Source organism: Ascidiella aspersa, chromosome 5, assembly GCF_963924565.1.
Source record: "Ascidiella aspersa chromosome 5, kaAscAspe10.2, whole genome shotgun sequence".
Taxonomy (NCBI): Eukaryota; Metazoa; Chordata; class Ascidiacea; order Phlebobranchia; family Ascidiidae; genus Ascidiella; species Ascidiella aspersa.
The window spans coordinates 28,922,174-28,937,220 of NC_139451.1; the positions used below are offsets into that span (position 1 = coordinate 28,922,174).

General features: G+C 36.6%; 1 protein-coding gene across 1 annotated transcript; it reads right to left on the reverse strand.

Annotated features, from left to right (window-relative positions):
* Positions 1–1,288: 1,288 nt before the first annotated feature.
* Positions 1,289–4,468, reverse strand: LOC146145802 (very-long-chain (3R)-3-hydroxyacyl-CoA dehydratase 2-like). Its single transcript, XM_083389888.1, has 7 exons — positions 4,307–4,468; positions 3,914–4,031; positions 3,385–3,492; positions 2,735–2,856; positions 2,485–2,524; positions 2,121–2,259; positions 1,289–1,565 (listed from the first exon to the last, which is right to left on the reverse strand). Exons 1-7 carry the CDS (start codon positions 4,399–4,401, stop codon positions 1,477–1,479), a joined length of 711 nt encoding a protein of 236 aa, XP_083246014.1. The 5' UTR covers positions 4,402–4,468; the 3' UTR covers positions 1,289–1,476.
* Positions 4,469–15,047: the final 10,579 nt, after the last annotated feature.

Sequence of the window (15,047 nt, forward strand, 5' to 3'; positions counted from 1 at the left end):
CATGAGCCCGCCATCCGAGATTAGACTTTTTTCGTGCTATGGACGGCTAACGTGATGTTAGGCTCACAGGGTTGTATTTTTAGCACTCCTACTATTACGTAATTCAGGTTTGCAGGCTTAGATTAAATCAATGTTTCTTAAACTTTGCGCCTCGAGAGATGCTTGTAATGTGCTCAAATCTAAAAAATTTTGCAAAACAACAGTTGTTTCTTCGTACAGCTGTCCTTGGTTATATAATTGAGAAACCCCAGGACTATGACGCCAAATATTCACATGCAAACTTCATTCACCGCAGTAGATCAATCTGAAGAAGTCTATATCGTGTATGGTACTTATTTCTTTTTTGTACTTGACGTGAATGTCGTCTGAATTAAAGAGATAGGTCCCTAACTCTTATTAATTGCCTGATTTTATCCTAAAATAACTTTACAACAAATTTAAAGGAAAAACTCAATAGTACATGCTTTTAAGGCTGGAGGATAGACCTTAACAATCAATATTCAGCGCAGTTATCAAAATAGAGAAGCATGAATATTTCACTTTTATTCCTTAGTTTGTTGCCATCGGAACTTTATAGACTACTTTTTACAAACAAAATGGTATATTACAATATGGCTGTATTTAGCCACGTTAGCGAATAGGTGCCTCTATAAATAAGCGGTTATTTTCTGTGCGGACCTAACACTGTTCCCCTACGGAGTGCTGTGCTTTACGGCAGCCGTCATAGTTTTAAATTACTGATGACCTCATTTAGTGTCGTCACCCAAAATGGTTTGTCAGCCGTGATAGGCACCACAGCAGCAGTTATAGAGGACTGATTGGCTTTCTTTGTTGTAGCTTAGCGCGAAATGCTGATAACGGGAAAAAGTGTTGACAGATGACAGACGCGACGTCTAACGCCTTGCGAAATTTTGCATGACAGGCTTACAACGTCAAAGGTAGTGGTGATTACCTAATCCGTTACGCATTTCTTTTATCTCAGTCTGCTGCCAGACTATCCCTTATTACAGTGGTGGGATCCAATAGGTTTAGAGTAGACCAAATTATCCTCATTTACTCACGTTACGTAGGGTTACAAGTTGTGGTTAGTTTTAACCAAATGAGCTCATTTTACTTATCTAATTCATTTGTATTTTAAATACCCATAGAAAGAGTGGACTGAGGTGAGTCAATATGGGCAAGTGAGCGAAGATTCACCACTGCATTTTTTTAAACATTTGTTTTTTAGCGAGTACAGTAAATAAACGCTACTGTTGTTTAAAGGATTAAAATGTAAACCCTTAAAAAGCTCAGTACATTTTTGGTTTATTAAATGGTGCATAGAAAGAAAACCCACACAATTACTGTAAATTCGCTGAAGATAAAAACGACTTGCAACACGGCGAAACGAAGCAAGGCTCTGTTGTTACACAATAAATTACATAGGATCCAATTAGGTAAGGCCTTCGATTTTTCGGTTTCGCCCAAAACGTGACTTCAGTTGATTTTCTTGGGCGACGGTGGAGGCCCCAGTTTTAATGCTTTCTTGCGTTGCGCGAACATGTGAAAATAGAGCTGGGGAAAAACTATAAAAATAATAGAGGAAACGTTAATTTTAATTATACCGCCAACGATATAAGGCTGTAAGGGTTTACAGGCTATACTGTATATACAATTGTGATCATTTACCTTTAAATTGTATCTCATCAATTTGTGTTCACGACTAGTAAAATAATAATTCGTGTTTTACTATAGCTTTAAAGTTTTCTGTTGCTGTTGGGCTTTTTGATGGATGAGCTATATTTAAGCCTAGGAGTTAATTAAAACCACACTTTATTACCCTTTATCCAATTTTTCTTGGTTACAGTTACTTGGAAGGGGGCTGTGGAGCCTGAGTCCAGCCTGGCAGCCTGTTAGGCTGGACTCAGGCTCGGGACCTGACTTTGTTGTTTTTTTCATACCGGGTCAGACTCTTATTATATTTCTCAGTCAGAGTCGATCTCGAATTGTTTTAAACAGTGCTGCGGAGTCGGTTAAAAATAACTGCGGAGTCGGTTAAAAACAAAAATAAGTCAGACTCAGCAGCCCTGGTTTTATACATATTTTACAGCTTTGGTTCTTTAGTGTCACAAAACACTTACACACAAAATATAGAGGTAACGTTCCAATTAGGACGATATGGTAATCGAGTGAGAAGTTAAGTTGGTTTGGAAGGTAGATTGAATATAAACCAGACTCCCGGACAGGTTTAAGGCTGTTGTAAATGCTCAACAATTCCCCCTGTAAGAAAAGATTAAGGTTGAACATAACAAAATGTGTAGAATAAATATAATTGAAGCCCATAACAGAAATGGGTAGCATTTTGTGATTGTTTTAAATAATTATTTGTTCCTTTTAAACATCTTAATAAAAGCGTTTCGTGGTTCTATTTTCAAAAGGAGTTTAAAATAAGTTTGCATTTAATTTCGTTGAACTTTTTACTGTTTTTAGTTAACAAGAACTTACCGTCACTCCTAGAGGGTACAGCACAGTGAACAGTGAATACCTAAAAGAAAAAAACAGCTACTTTACAAAAAAACATGAAAACAAAGCAATATGTAACGATAAATAAAGAATGGGAAAAATAAATCACAATCTGTTGCACTACGAAAAAATCTTTACAACAATGGAAATCGTGAAAAGAATATAAAAAATGGGGAAAATGAATCAATAAAAAACAAACAAAAAAATCACAGAATTTAGCATTAATATATACCTGAGCCAAACCACAATGTATGGTGGTGAACCAAGCAGCATAAAAGTGTAATAAAGATAACGGATCACTTCTGTTACTGTCCAAGCAACCAACAGCATGGGGATGCCTTCGTTGTTGTGTATCTTCAATTAAAATAGGATAAAATACATAAAAACATCGCCCCAAACAGGGTTGCTACACACAAAAATTTAAAAACTTTTCAAAGAAAAAATTTATAGCCTTTTAAAGATCTAAAATTAGATTACTTTACGTTTAATATAATTCGAAAACAAAACAGTAAGAATGACAAGTCAACACAATAAAAATATAAAGTTAGATCAATGTTGTTTGAAACTGGTCTTACTTAGCACATAGCTTAAAGCAGCATATAACATAAATTCAAAGACATTTGAAAAAAACTGTTTTTTTAAAAATGTTTTTCAAAGTGCAAATCAATTTAAAGACATTTCAACTTTTAAAGACTTTACAGCATTTTGTGACAACCCTTCTTAAAAATAGACTTTACCCGTAAAACACCTTAAAATACAATCATCAAATTACAAACGAATGGTGGCAAATAACTTAAGGTCCTTGACAGAACGAGCTAAATCAAAATTAGATACTTTTTACGCTACATATATATAATTAAATTTAAAGTAACTGCTAAACACCTGTGCCACTGGTTGTAGAACACCCCACACAACACCAACTCTAGAGAAAACTTGCATCGTAGTCAGCAACACATTGCTGCGAACAATTCCAATGGCGGCATGGAAAATCTACCAAAAATTCAGTTAAAAAATACATATTAACTGTGTATATACCTGTAGGTTTTGTAGTTTAGAGTAAAGCAGTCCCACACAAAAGTGGAAATAATAAGGCACAACACAAGTTTGGTGTAACTGGATATTTTGTTAATGACAATAGAAATCTGGTGTTGCATATTTGTGACTTAAAAATCTAAGGTTAAATTGTTAAACACCAAATTAGGAGAAATTTATTAAAATAACACCTTCTCTAATAACACTAAAAATTTACGATTTGTTGCTAATACAACTAAATCCTAATAGAAAATTAGGCAGTAATATAAAAATCTTTTTTTCAAAAGGATCTTACATCTTTGACAGTCTTGTAAACTAATATTTCTATCAATGCTTTTGGTATAAAAAGCTAACGTTTAACGAAGAGGAACATTCTTACCTCTAGCACCGCACATGTCTGAAAAAATAGTACTTCTTTTTCGACTTGCTTGTAGAGTCCCTTGTGGGTTTGATGCTTATAAAAGTGACGGACAATTCCAATTCCAAGGAAAAACCATCTGGCAAAAAAACAGAAACATTTTAGTACAACACAATATTAATTGAATTTTGTACAACACAACACAATATTAATGGAGTTGTACACTTAATTTGGCGCTGGTCTTGACTTCTAGTATCACATTTAAAAAAAAGACCAGTGGCCTTAATTCACTTTACTGGTAATGAAAAGCAACAATATATATATAATAGTAACCTAAAATTCCTTGCTAAACGTACTATTTACAACTTCTCCCATACTTCAGTTGTTTTCTGCAAATCCAAACTAAAAACTTACCCAGCGGTCATTGCAACGTTGTACATTATCAACCATGCCGTCGCAATTGGGCCAGTTTTTCTGGCAGGCGATGATACAGGCTTCGGCGATGCCATGTTAAAGTTAATTCTAATTCTGGAGACTAACTTTACCCAAAACAGGGTTATCCTTAAATACTATTGAATTAATTTCTTCTTTGGAAGAAAACGACCTTTGAACCTTAACGCCTTCTCGTCGATCAAGCGTGAACATATCGATTTAAGCACTCTATAAAAAAACAATATTTTTCATACACTTTTCCTATTTTTGTGTTTTATCAGCTTTAAGATCTTGAGTAAGACAAAAAATACCAATTAAATACTCAGGCGGCGCATAAGATTCGAAATTCAGTTATAAAGAAGATCAAATTCGCTTAAAATATAAGAGGTTTTAATTTTTTTTTAATTGTCAATGAATAATGACAGCCGCTATGATCATTTTTAATCGTAAGGCAATTCCTTGCAATTGGCCCGAGTGTTTTAATGACGGGGCAGTTTACATGTGCAATTAGGGATGTATGATATCTGGCATTTTATTCCGTTAGCAAACTTTTGATAATAATTATCGCAATCGCATCCGACACCTAAAGACATCATTACTATGCTTAAAAAATGAAAGTAGATGGAATTAAAACGTTCGAGTTTACTCATGTTAGGTTATTATGCTATAATCTGAGTTTTTAACCTTAGATACTTTAAGATGTTCCTACTGTTTTTTATAAAGTTTGTCTTTAAAAGTGAGAATAGCTACGTTTGGAATTTGTACGTTAAATTGGTATCAGATTGTCGCCGATATCGCCCCAATATCGAAAGAGTATACCGATACTTTAAATTGGAATTTCCGTATCTACTCCGATAATGTCGGGTATCCCTCCAAAGTACACATTTCATTTTTGCCATAGAATATTGATAGTAATTAGGACCTTGAACAATATCCGCAAGATGGTGTTAACGAGTCAAATATAATCATATCAATGCTTCAAATATTAACTAGACCAGTCATAGACACCTGAAACAGTAAAATAATATTTTGAAACACCTTTCGAACAATGTTTAACTTATTATTTATATTTGAATATTGATCTATGATTGATATCACAAACTGATATTTGAAGCTGTATAATTTTATTACTTGTTCACTACAAATTAACTCTTGCCTTATAATGCGTTTTTGGGCATTAATATAATTTTGGTGATGCACTCTATATTACTTGCCTATATTTGTAGCAGTTTACTAAAATATCTGTTTTAATTGGTTCAAATCCATGAATTATTTGTGTGTAGCCTACTTCTATATTGCATAAGTGGTGATTGCGTATGCGAACACTGCAAATTATTGAGGAGTTTTGTTTGCTATGCTGGTATACTTAACAACATATTCTTTACGCAGTACACTTAGGCAAACCGCTGTTCTCAAACGAGGCACTAGTATGAGCGGAAAATTGTAATGACAAACATTTCCTGTGGTTACACGCGTCTTGTTTGGACGCCCTTCGTGCTTGTTTACCCCTTTGGCAGAAATAAAAACCCAATTAAATTTCTACGTAAGCTCGTTACGACCTCCACGCGCAAAACGGTCGAAACTAGATGCATTTGAAAGAGGTCGAAACTAGATGCATTTGAAGAGTTTACACCTGTGTTAAAAGCAAATGCTGTTCCGTTAAACAAGTGGTTCGCAAACTTTTTTGGCTCGCGGCACACTAAAAAATCTTTACTATTCCGCGGCACATTTTTAACAGAACAGAGTAATTTTACAATCGCCCGTAACACACGACAAAGTATAGGCCTATGTAAATGTCTCAAAATTTTCATTTGTAATGAATAGTGCGTATTTCAGTCGAAAATGCTTGCGTGTATGCCTATGCTATTGGTAATATAAAAGCTATCTTTTCTGAAATTACAAAAAACTTTCGCGGCACACTTGACAATGTCTCGAGGCACACTAGTGTGCCGCGGCGCACAGTTTGGGAATCACTGCGTTAAAGTATCGTTGCCGGAACCGCATTTCGGTAAAATAACCTTTGTAGGGTACGCCGCACCTGTAAATAAATAAGCTATTTTTTACAAAGCCATTTTTTCCCCCAGGCCATCCCGCCATCGCCTTAAAAATATTTTAATTAATATTCCAGTTTTATTATTGTGCAGCACATCAAACGATAACTTCAGGTTTCCTATAATGTTACTTGGAGGTCTCGTTGTGACGTATACCTCTGAGGTTACTTGTTTTTAGTTGTGACGGTTCGTCAAAAAAAAAAAAAAAACTTTTGATGTTTTGTCAAAAAATAACTTTGTGATTTTTATCGGTACGGTGAGAAAATAATTCTACATCACCCCTGATTTTTTATGCTTGCTTATCGAGGGCGTGTTCAGATTTTTGCCTATTAAATAAATTGCACGCTATTTGCGATCGCCTTGTACAGACCGAGCAATCATTTTTTCCCGTATTGACGCCTAAATGATAAGCCTAAAGATTTTAACGCTACGCATACCGAGTGTGTAAATTGTAGGTTGAATGACCTTTCATTGGAACCAGAGAGCAGTGATGGTTCTTAACCCTTTTTAACCGCGCCCTCCTTACGGTAATGGTCCTGTATTTGTCAATTACAAAGTGAGACAACATAAAAAAACAGTAAAGTGTATTGTTGGTCAATAAAAATTTGAGTTTGTTGGCTGAATTGACTAAAGGCTTTGCATTAGGCACACAACAAATTGCTCGTGCTCGACATATTAATTTTTACCAAGCTGATTTTGCCAAACATGTTGCGAGGGTATCGACTCCACAGTTGTAAGGCTGAATAGAATGCTTGCATATGTTCAATTGTTGGTAGGCTACAGTTGTATAAATTCGCTTGCCAGTTAACACATGAACATAACTGCAGTTATATTTTCTGCTTTCTACCTATCATAAGAGGATATAAAATTTAGTTTAATAGATTTCTTTAAACGCCAAAATATTGAGCAAGAAGCATATAGGTACAACGTTTTATTAAGTAGTATGGTGCGTAGCGGCTTTTAAACGTATATTTAGTTCTATCGCCTTCTTATTGTGGTTCCACGTCTACAGAATCGACGGTATATTTTTCTAATATCCTGTTGCGTCTTATGCAAAAAAGTTTGCAACACAGCAAAATAAATAAAAACCTTTTTGTTAACACCTGCTACAAATATTCAACGTATGGTATGCTTTCAGTTTTGTTCTAAAACCTAAAAAAACGATAAAGTGGTGTAAAAAAATGATTCGCAATATATAGTTCTCTTCTGCATATAAATGGAAGCATAAATGATACCATTTTGGTACATCATTAATACACCGTACCCTGGTAAAGAAATAAAATCCCCCGTTTAAGTTTTAAACGAAAGGCTAGCAGAGCTTTGTAAATAAATTCACTTGGCATTATTCAATAGCAACGTGACGTGTTCCCCGATAAACTTATAGCAAGTTTTATTTCACTGGAAAGGTGTTTTCTTGCACAATCCGAATATTTTAGCCTATAGTTAAAATCTTGAAGTAAGCATTTTTTTCTCATTTTATTGCAAATATTAATCGTTTTGGATTTTTTATGATTTTTTTCAACATTTAAAAACTCCTGATCGAAATTGTGAAGACCACCGAAAGCGAAATGCACAAAACAGTAAGCTAATTAACAAATCATTGTTAACAGAGGTTCCAAACAGGAGAGTTACAGGGTCGTTTTGTAAGGGAATTAAAAGTTTTAAAGAGATCCAAGATGTTATTTCTTCTAAATAGATTTCAATAACTGATGTCTCCTCAACTAATTGTCTCCGGGCCAAAACGGACGAACATCGTCGCCAGGCAGCGTCTAACACGGATGGCCCGAGGGTGGTACCGGACGCCCAGTCGACCGACGGCACCTTGTCCGCCTTTCGGGCCAAGAGTCGGTTTGCGGCGCCAGGCACGCAGCTGTATGTTGTAAACCTGCGCTTTTTACACTTCGCGGCGCACCCAGAAATCGATAGAAATCGCGGCTCGCTTTGCACCTGTGGTTCTTAACCTTTGGTAACCTGTCGCCAAGCGTTCGTCGAACCCCAAATATTCGCTCAGTATTCGCTTCTTCCTCCTAGCAGCTAAACTGGGCATATTCAAATTACAAACTTGCATTTATATTGGTCAAATTGTCAAAAATTTTACACCTTGGAACATAAAAGAGATTCGAATTTAGCTTGAAATGCCAGCGTTTATGCTTCAGAGGACGTTCTCGCCGAACCCTTGAAACAGCTGCGTCAAACCCCAAGGGTTCGATCGAAGCCTGGTTAAGAACCACTGCTTTACATTAAATAACACTGAATATATCTGTGCTTTAAAATCTGAAAAACTCGCAGCCCATAAGTTTAGCGGTCGGCTTTTAGCCCAACCTGTCGCTTCTTGACAGGTGTACTTGTTTATTCTCGCTCGTCTTTCTATTTTGTTGTTTAAGTGTAATAAAAAAACAAAAAAAACTTTCCACTAAATTATGGTCTTTATTTATTTTGAAAAAAAAATTGGAAGAACAAAATCATTTTTGGAAATTATACAGGGATTGGTGATTTTGTTTATCTGCGGTTTACCGCGATTAAACGCTTCCTGCTTTTTAACCAAATCAAAAAAATGCAGTTCAAGAAATCAAAATCAACGCGGCTCCCGTTGCACCAAATAAAAGGTTGTTTTTAACAAACTAATTTTAGGAGGTTTAATCGGATTAGCGTTTCCTGCTGTTTTTAACAAATTAACAAAAACGAGGCCCGTCGCATTTTCGTGCAAATACGTAATGTATAGTTAGTTGTTTCTTGAATAGACAATGTGTGTTCCAGTATCACAGGCTTGCTTTTTTGCCTATGGCTCAAATTTCTACTAAATCAAGGTTGTTTTAAACAATCATTTCGAAGTTTTATTGGGATTGGTGTTTCTGTTTGTCTGCAAATATTGGCGTTTCTTGTTTTTTTAACAAACCTCATTGACTCATTGCAATTTCGTAAAAATCGAAATATAGTCTGTTATCTCGAATACACAATGTGTGTTCATGTCTATAGCATGCTTGCCCCGTTTTGCCTATATTGGCAATTCGAGCAGATTATTTTTTCAATAACAAAACTTTTGTGGCACTTTTGAATTTTTTGCGATAGGAACTTCGATAACAGCGAATCAGACAAGTTTAAACAGCAGCCTGTTTGGTTGGCATGAATGTATCTTGTTTGACTTCTGCTCTGTGCGATTACGCAGCTCTTTGGCGTGTTAATTTTGCATTGCCGCGAGGTTAATCCGAAAAGGAACTTCGAGTTCAGCAAAACACGCTTTTCATCAAACTTTGATGTGCGGAAATTTCAGTTTAAATATAACAATCAGGTGGCACTTCTAATAAATAGCATTTAAGTCAGTGCTTCTCAACCTTTTTTCGCGGCGACCCAAATATTAAGCGTAGGTATGACGACTGAGCTTTGGAGACCCAATTGTTTTTTCTTGTAAGCGAAATAAAAACTAGCTTCTTGTAAGCGAACAAAAAATAGGCATTAGCATAAATAATTTCGAATTTTAATAATTATTATTCGACATTATTTGTACTGCTTCCTTAGTTTTCCTAATTGATAAATTTTGCTCAGAATCAATCACAATTAGTATAAACATGTGACTACCGCGGTCGGCGACCCAACCAAATCAAACAGCGACCCAAATTTGGGCCGCTGATTTAAGTTAACAAGCTTTTGGGTCGCTGATTTTTTTTGGTTGGGTCGCTGATTCATGTCAACAAGCTTTTGCCCAACCTTGTTTTTAACAAAGCATGAGCAAGAAACAAATGGCAAAATTTATTTTCAGCTTTTATATAGAAGACATCTACGTACGAGTCTCTCGAAACTGTAATCTGAATTCAAGGGATTGGCATTTTTGCTGCGCTTGGCGGTTCGTTAAAAATTATCTATCGAGATATCTTTCCGCTGGACACAAAAAACAACACGGAAATTCTCGCGCGCAAAACCGGTTTGTTTGTGTAGGTTATCGCCGTTTTACGCCCATCATTGGCGGAGTTTAGTTTGGTCGGCCCCGCGGCCAAATATGCGGTCACAAGTTTCTCCCAAAACTTTGCCGTTGCGAAACACTGCGAAGCGAGTCAAACCTTTTAGAGAAAAAAATCAATTGCGCTGTTGATTTGCCTGGTTAGAGAACGCCTGGTCTACAAATCCAATAAAAAAAGATCTTCGTTTCTGTAATGAAATCTAAATACCTTAGCTTGATGCTGTGGCGAAAGTAAGCCGAGATGGTCCAAAACGGCTTCTGGAAATAGAGGTATCAAAGCAATGTCCCGAACTATACGTATGACTTTTTTAACCCCGTTATTGCAAAATAAATTTAATATCATTGCATAAGCTGAAATACTTTTGGCAGTAAGGAATATCCGCAGACAATAAAATGTAAAAAAAAAAGATTCTTGCTTTCGTATCAGATGATGTTAAGACTGTTGATAAAAACAGATTTAAAACATGAAATAATTTCTTAAAATTCTACAGAAATTTAAATTTCGCCTTTTGAATAGGCATCATCAGTTTCTTAATTCGAATGAATTTTTTTCCTGCTTTAATGAACAGTCTTAGCATCAATATCAGTGTATGTGCGAATATTTTTGGGGTTTAATTCGTTACATCTTTCTAGATAATAATTCGCCTAATTGAAACCCAATAAAAGGTTTTTTTTGTCGCGCCACATACGGGTTAACGCTCTAAAAGCCGAAACACTACACCCAACAAAGTTGCACTTAATAGTAAGTCAAAGAAAATCACGTTGGCAACTTGCTTTTGCAAACGCTTAAACAATTTTGCATTTTGTTTTAATTTAAAGCGTAAAAACATCAGATTTAAGGCTTGTCGTTTCCTCTCTATGAAATTTGGTCTTTTTCAACTTGACGATTAACCAGTGTTTGTTGTTGAGCTTAAACACCCAATAACTTGTACACCTAAATATTTATCGACGTGTGTCACTGGTAGGCCACCCCTGACCTAGACCTTTGCAAATAAATGTCATCCTTATATTGCCTATAAGCACAGTCAGTGGTCTAGCGAAGGGTAGAAATATGCCCGGGAATTTTATTTTGATGTAAAGGGTCATTTATTCCGCCACACACTTTAATTTCCGCCGCCGCCTGAATTTTAACCAAATGGAAAATCACTTACAACTTAAAGGCTGTAGATATTTTAAGATCGTGTATCATTTATGAACTATATATGTAACATATTTCGAATATGTCTAATTGTTTTTATTTAGATTCAACATTTATAGAAGAAAGCACCACGTCTGTGTGAGTTTTGACATTCATTATATACTAGGTTAACACATCGTCATTTTGTTTATAAGTAAAAAAACTTGCAAACATTTATGACAGGTTCGATAACCGTATGTTGAAGAATTAACAAAACATTATATTTATGTTCGTTTTTTTTATTTATTAAACACCAAATGCCTCATTCAAGTTTGTCCAACTTGGATTTACCAAGGTAAAAATTCCCTCATTGTCACAAACTGTGTATACATCTAACTACAACCTTCAGTTACTATACGCTCCAAAATAAATCATCCTGCTATGCAAAGAAAATTATTTTAAAATAATGTGTTGTGCTTCCCGGAATCTTGTCAATTGCTTACCCCCTTGTTTATCAGCAAACAAACAGGTGAAATATAGTTTTTTGCTCATTTCACCATTCGTTCGTCTTTACATTGACAAAAGATCAACATTTTTGTTCTAACAGCAATATTTTAGGCCCGGATATCATTCCTTTGAGTTTACCTGAAAGGGATTTATCACTTTATACAAATTTAAGAGTCAACACAGGTTTAGGGAGTGGTGAGTCTTGTTGAAAAGCTAAATAAAACCAACACATATTAAAAAACCAACACATTTTAAACGTGAACAAATCAATATCCAGTCAGTTAATCTATCAATCTGTAATTTGCATGTATTCCTCGTACAGCGTAGGGCTTGAATCTCGTAAGATTTCCTGGAACCTTGCGAATTGCTTACGCTCGTTTACCAGCAAATAAACACGTAATGCATTTCACTCAAACTGAAACGTGGCCCGTTATTTGCCTTCCGCTCACACATAAACAAAAACAGCAACGTGTACGGCAAAGTTTGTCCAGCTGCAATTATTGCCCGAGTCCTATTTTCACCGTTGTTTATTGGTGTGTAATGACGGGGTGGACTTGACACCATACCTGTATTCCCGGTTATTTGTTGCTTTACTGCAGCAATCGGTCACCGTAGCTGTGTCAGGCCGGTGAGCGGCGGTGGCGTTAATCTGCAACGCCCAAACCGCTCGTAATGTCCAACTTCAACGTGAGAACAGCAAAACCGGTTATGCTGCGTTTCGACCACAAGAAATAGTTGGTCGCAGCGCGGAATTCCGCTCGGCAAAGCTTCATACTGTTATCCTTTGACGCCGAAAACGGATATGACAAAAAGTGTAACACTCTACTATTTTCGTTAAATCCAAATGAGAATATTTGGCAGTGTTATTTTTCAAACCGAATTTTGCGAATTTACTTCTTTTTTCCAAATTCAAGAGAATTATTTTTGGCAAAATTTGAAGAGAAAAACTAGCTTGTCCCACGGCTTGAGTTTTCGCAATAACAACTGAGCAATGAAATGAAAACCTATCAAACCTGGTATAGTTCAATTTCAAAAGTTGGAAAACGCGATCAACGGCATTTTTGTTATTTTGTGTTATTAAACTATTTACGGGAGTAGGCTAACCATCCCCCCCCCCCCCAAAAAAAATGTAATTATCGAAAAACATAATGCAAAGTGACTTATGTTAAGTTTCGTCATTTTAGCCCTTGACTTATGTCTATTTCACATTGAGAGTCAATCAAGCAATCAAGCGTGATGATTTAAGCTCATGCGAAATAGCAAGTAAATAAAGCAAAATAATTAACATTTCCGAAAAGGAAAGCGCACAATACAGGAACCACTTTTCGAAAAGCGGCCCAACTTCTCGTATCACTTTCCATTCATTGAGGGAAACCTGAAAGTCAAGTCGCCAACAAAAAAAAAACGTGACTGTCATAATGTTGAGGGAGAAACTCCGGCGGTCATATTACCCTGGCAAATTATCTGGACACTGGACACTTTTCCCACGGGCGGTCGGTCACCGGCACGAGCATTAGAGCCCGAGGGGTCTTTGGACGAATTCTCATTTCCCCGCACTTGTCAATGCAAAGTGGAAAAGGCGTGGAATATGTAAAGCCCGATGTCCGTCTTTCTTCCAGGAAGGTAAGGCCATTACTCGCGGCGCCGGTGATCTCACGCCTTATAGATTAGAGGCGACTAATTGTCCTTTAATGTGCTAGGAAAAGGCTTCTCAGTCGCTTCGACGATGCACTTTTACTTAAGGGCGGAAAAGACTGGATTCTAAGGCAAAAAACAGCACATTACAAGAAAATCTAACTCCAAAAAAGTTTTTAAGAAACAAACAAACTTAACTTTTTAAGAACAAACAAACTGTGATAAAAGTTTGGAGATACACAAGCTTTAGAACACATTTATTTACTCTTGAAAGTCAAAATCGAATTGTAAGTATTTTGCTCGTACAAGTCCCTATATTCAAGACACTCAGCTGAGATATAAACGCCTAAAAAAAAAATAACCGCACCGGTACTTGGAGTGTTAAGGGCATGATTCATAAATAAAATGCAAAACTGCGGTGGTTCTAAAAATAAACTCTCCAGGAATTTAGTATACTATCTAGGCCGCTATACATATATTGTAGTCTGTTGGTACATTGAAAAACACAAGAAAAAAATACCTGAACTTCTACACCAGACATTCGACCATTATTGCGAGTACAAGTGAGTGCAGCAACTTTAATGAAAAAAGGGCGTGGAATATGAAGGGTCTATGTCGGTCCGTGTTCCAGGAAGGTAAGGCCATTACGCACAGGATTAGAGGCGACTAATTGTCCGTCCGTGTGCTCGGAAAAGGCGTCTTTGTCGCTTCGACGCGCACTTTTACTCAAAGGCGGAAAAAGGCTGGATTCGAAGTCGAAACCAGCACTTTGCGCCGGAGACCGGCTTTCGATCTGCTAATTGCAAGATTCGCGCGCCCTCCCTCGCCGCCGCGTTTGATCGCACTAGCGCACGTGCGCGAATTTCAGCGCGCGCCTTATGACGTAATTATGACGTAATTACCCCGGCTTTTACGAGAGCTTCGGCGCCATAAACCACGTCCCGACAGATGCGCGTCGTCCCCACGTTTTCTGCCGTTGTTTAAAGGCGCTCTTTTGGAATTCGCCTGGATACAAAAGCTAATTCGCATTTTGCTGTTTTCCTGAGTTTCATTTTCAGGGAGCTATTTTCGTGTTAATGATGCCATTAAAGTGCGAAATATACTAATGTTTTAAAATCTACAAAAGTTTGAAAGCAAGGGGCATTAAATCAATAATTAATGCGACCAACAATTTAGGTTATTTTATCTCAGTATAGGTTAGGAATTTTCAAATACCTATATGGTGTTGATTTGCTTTGCATTCAGTTTGCCATTAGCACCAAAAAAATAACAATCTTATAGATGTAGAAATTTGTATAAAAATATACTGACTTACTAGCGACCCCTTAAACTCGTTTCGCGACCTCCATTTGGGGAGCCCTCGTTTAGAGAAGTCTCTTTGACAATATTGATTACTTCTTCACAAAGATGTCCCATTACTCTGTTTATCGTTTAAATAGAGGTGCCCCTTTGACCAAA

What these genes read in the sequence shown, in the direction of transcription:
- LOC146145802 (XM_083389888.1), bottom strand. Translation starts at nt 4,401, where the DNA reads ATGGCATCGCCGAAGCCTGTATCATCGCCTGCCAGAAAAACTGGCCCA. An exon ending in AACGTTGCAATGACCGCTGG is followed by an intron (nt 4,032 to 4,306) that starts GTAAGTTTTTAG and finishes TTTTTTTGCCAG; the next exon opens with ATGGTTTTTCCTTGGAATTG. An exon ending in TTCTACAACCAGTGGCACAG is followed by an intron (nt 2,857 to 3,384) that starts GTGTTTAGCAGT and finishes TTTTAATTGAAG; the next exon opens with ATACACAACAACGAAGGCAT.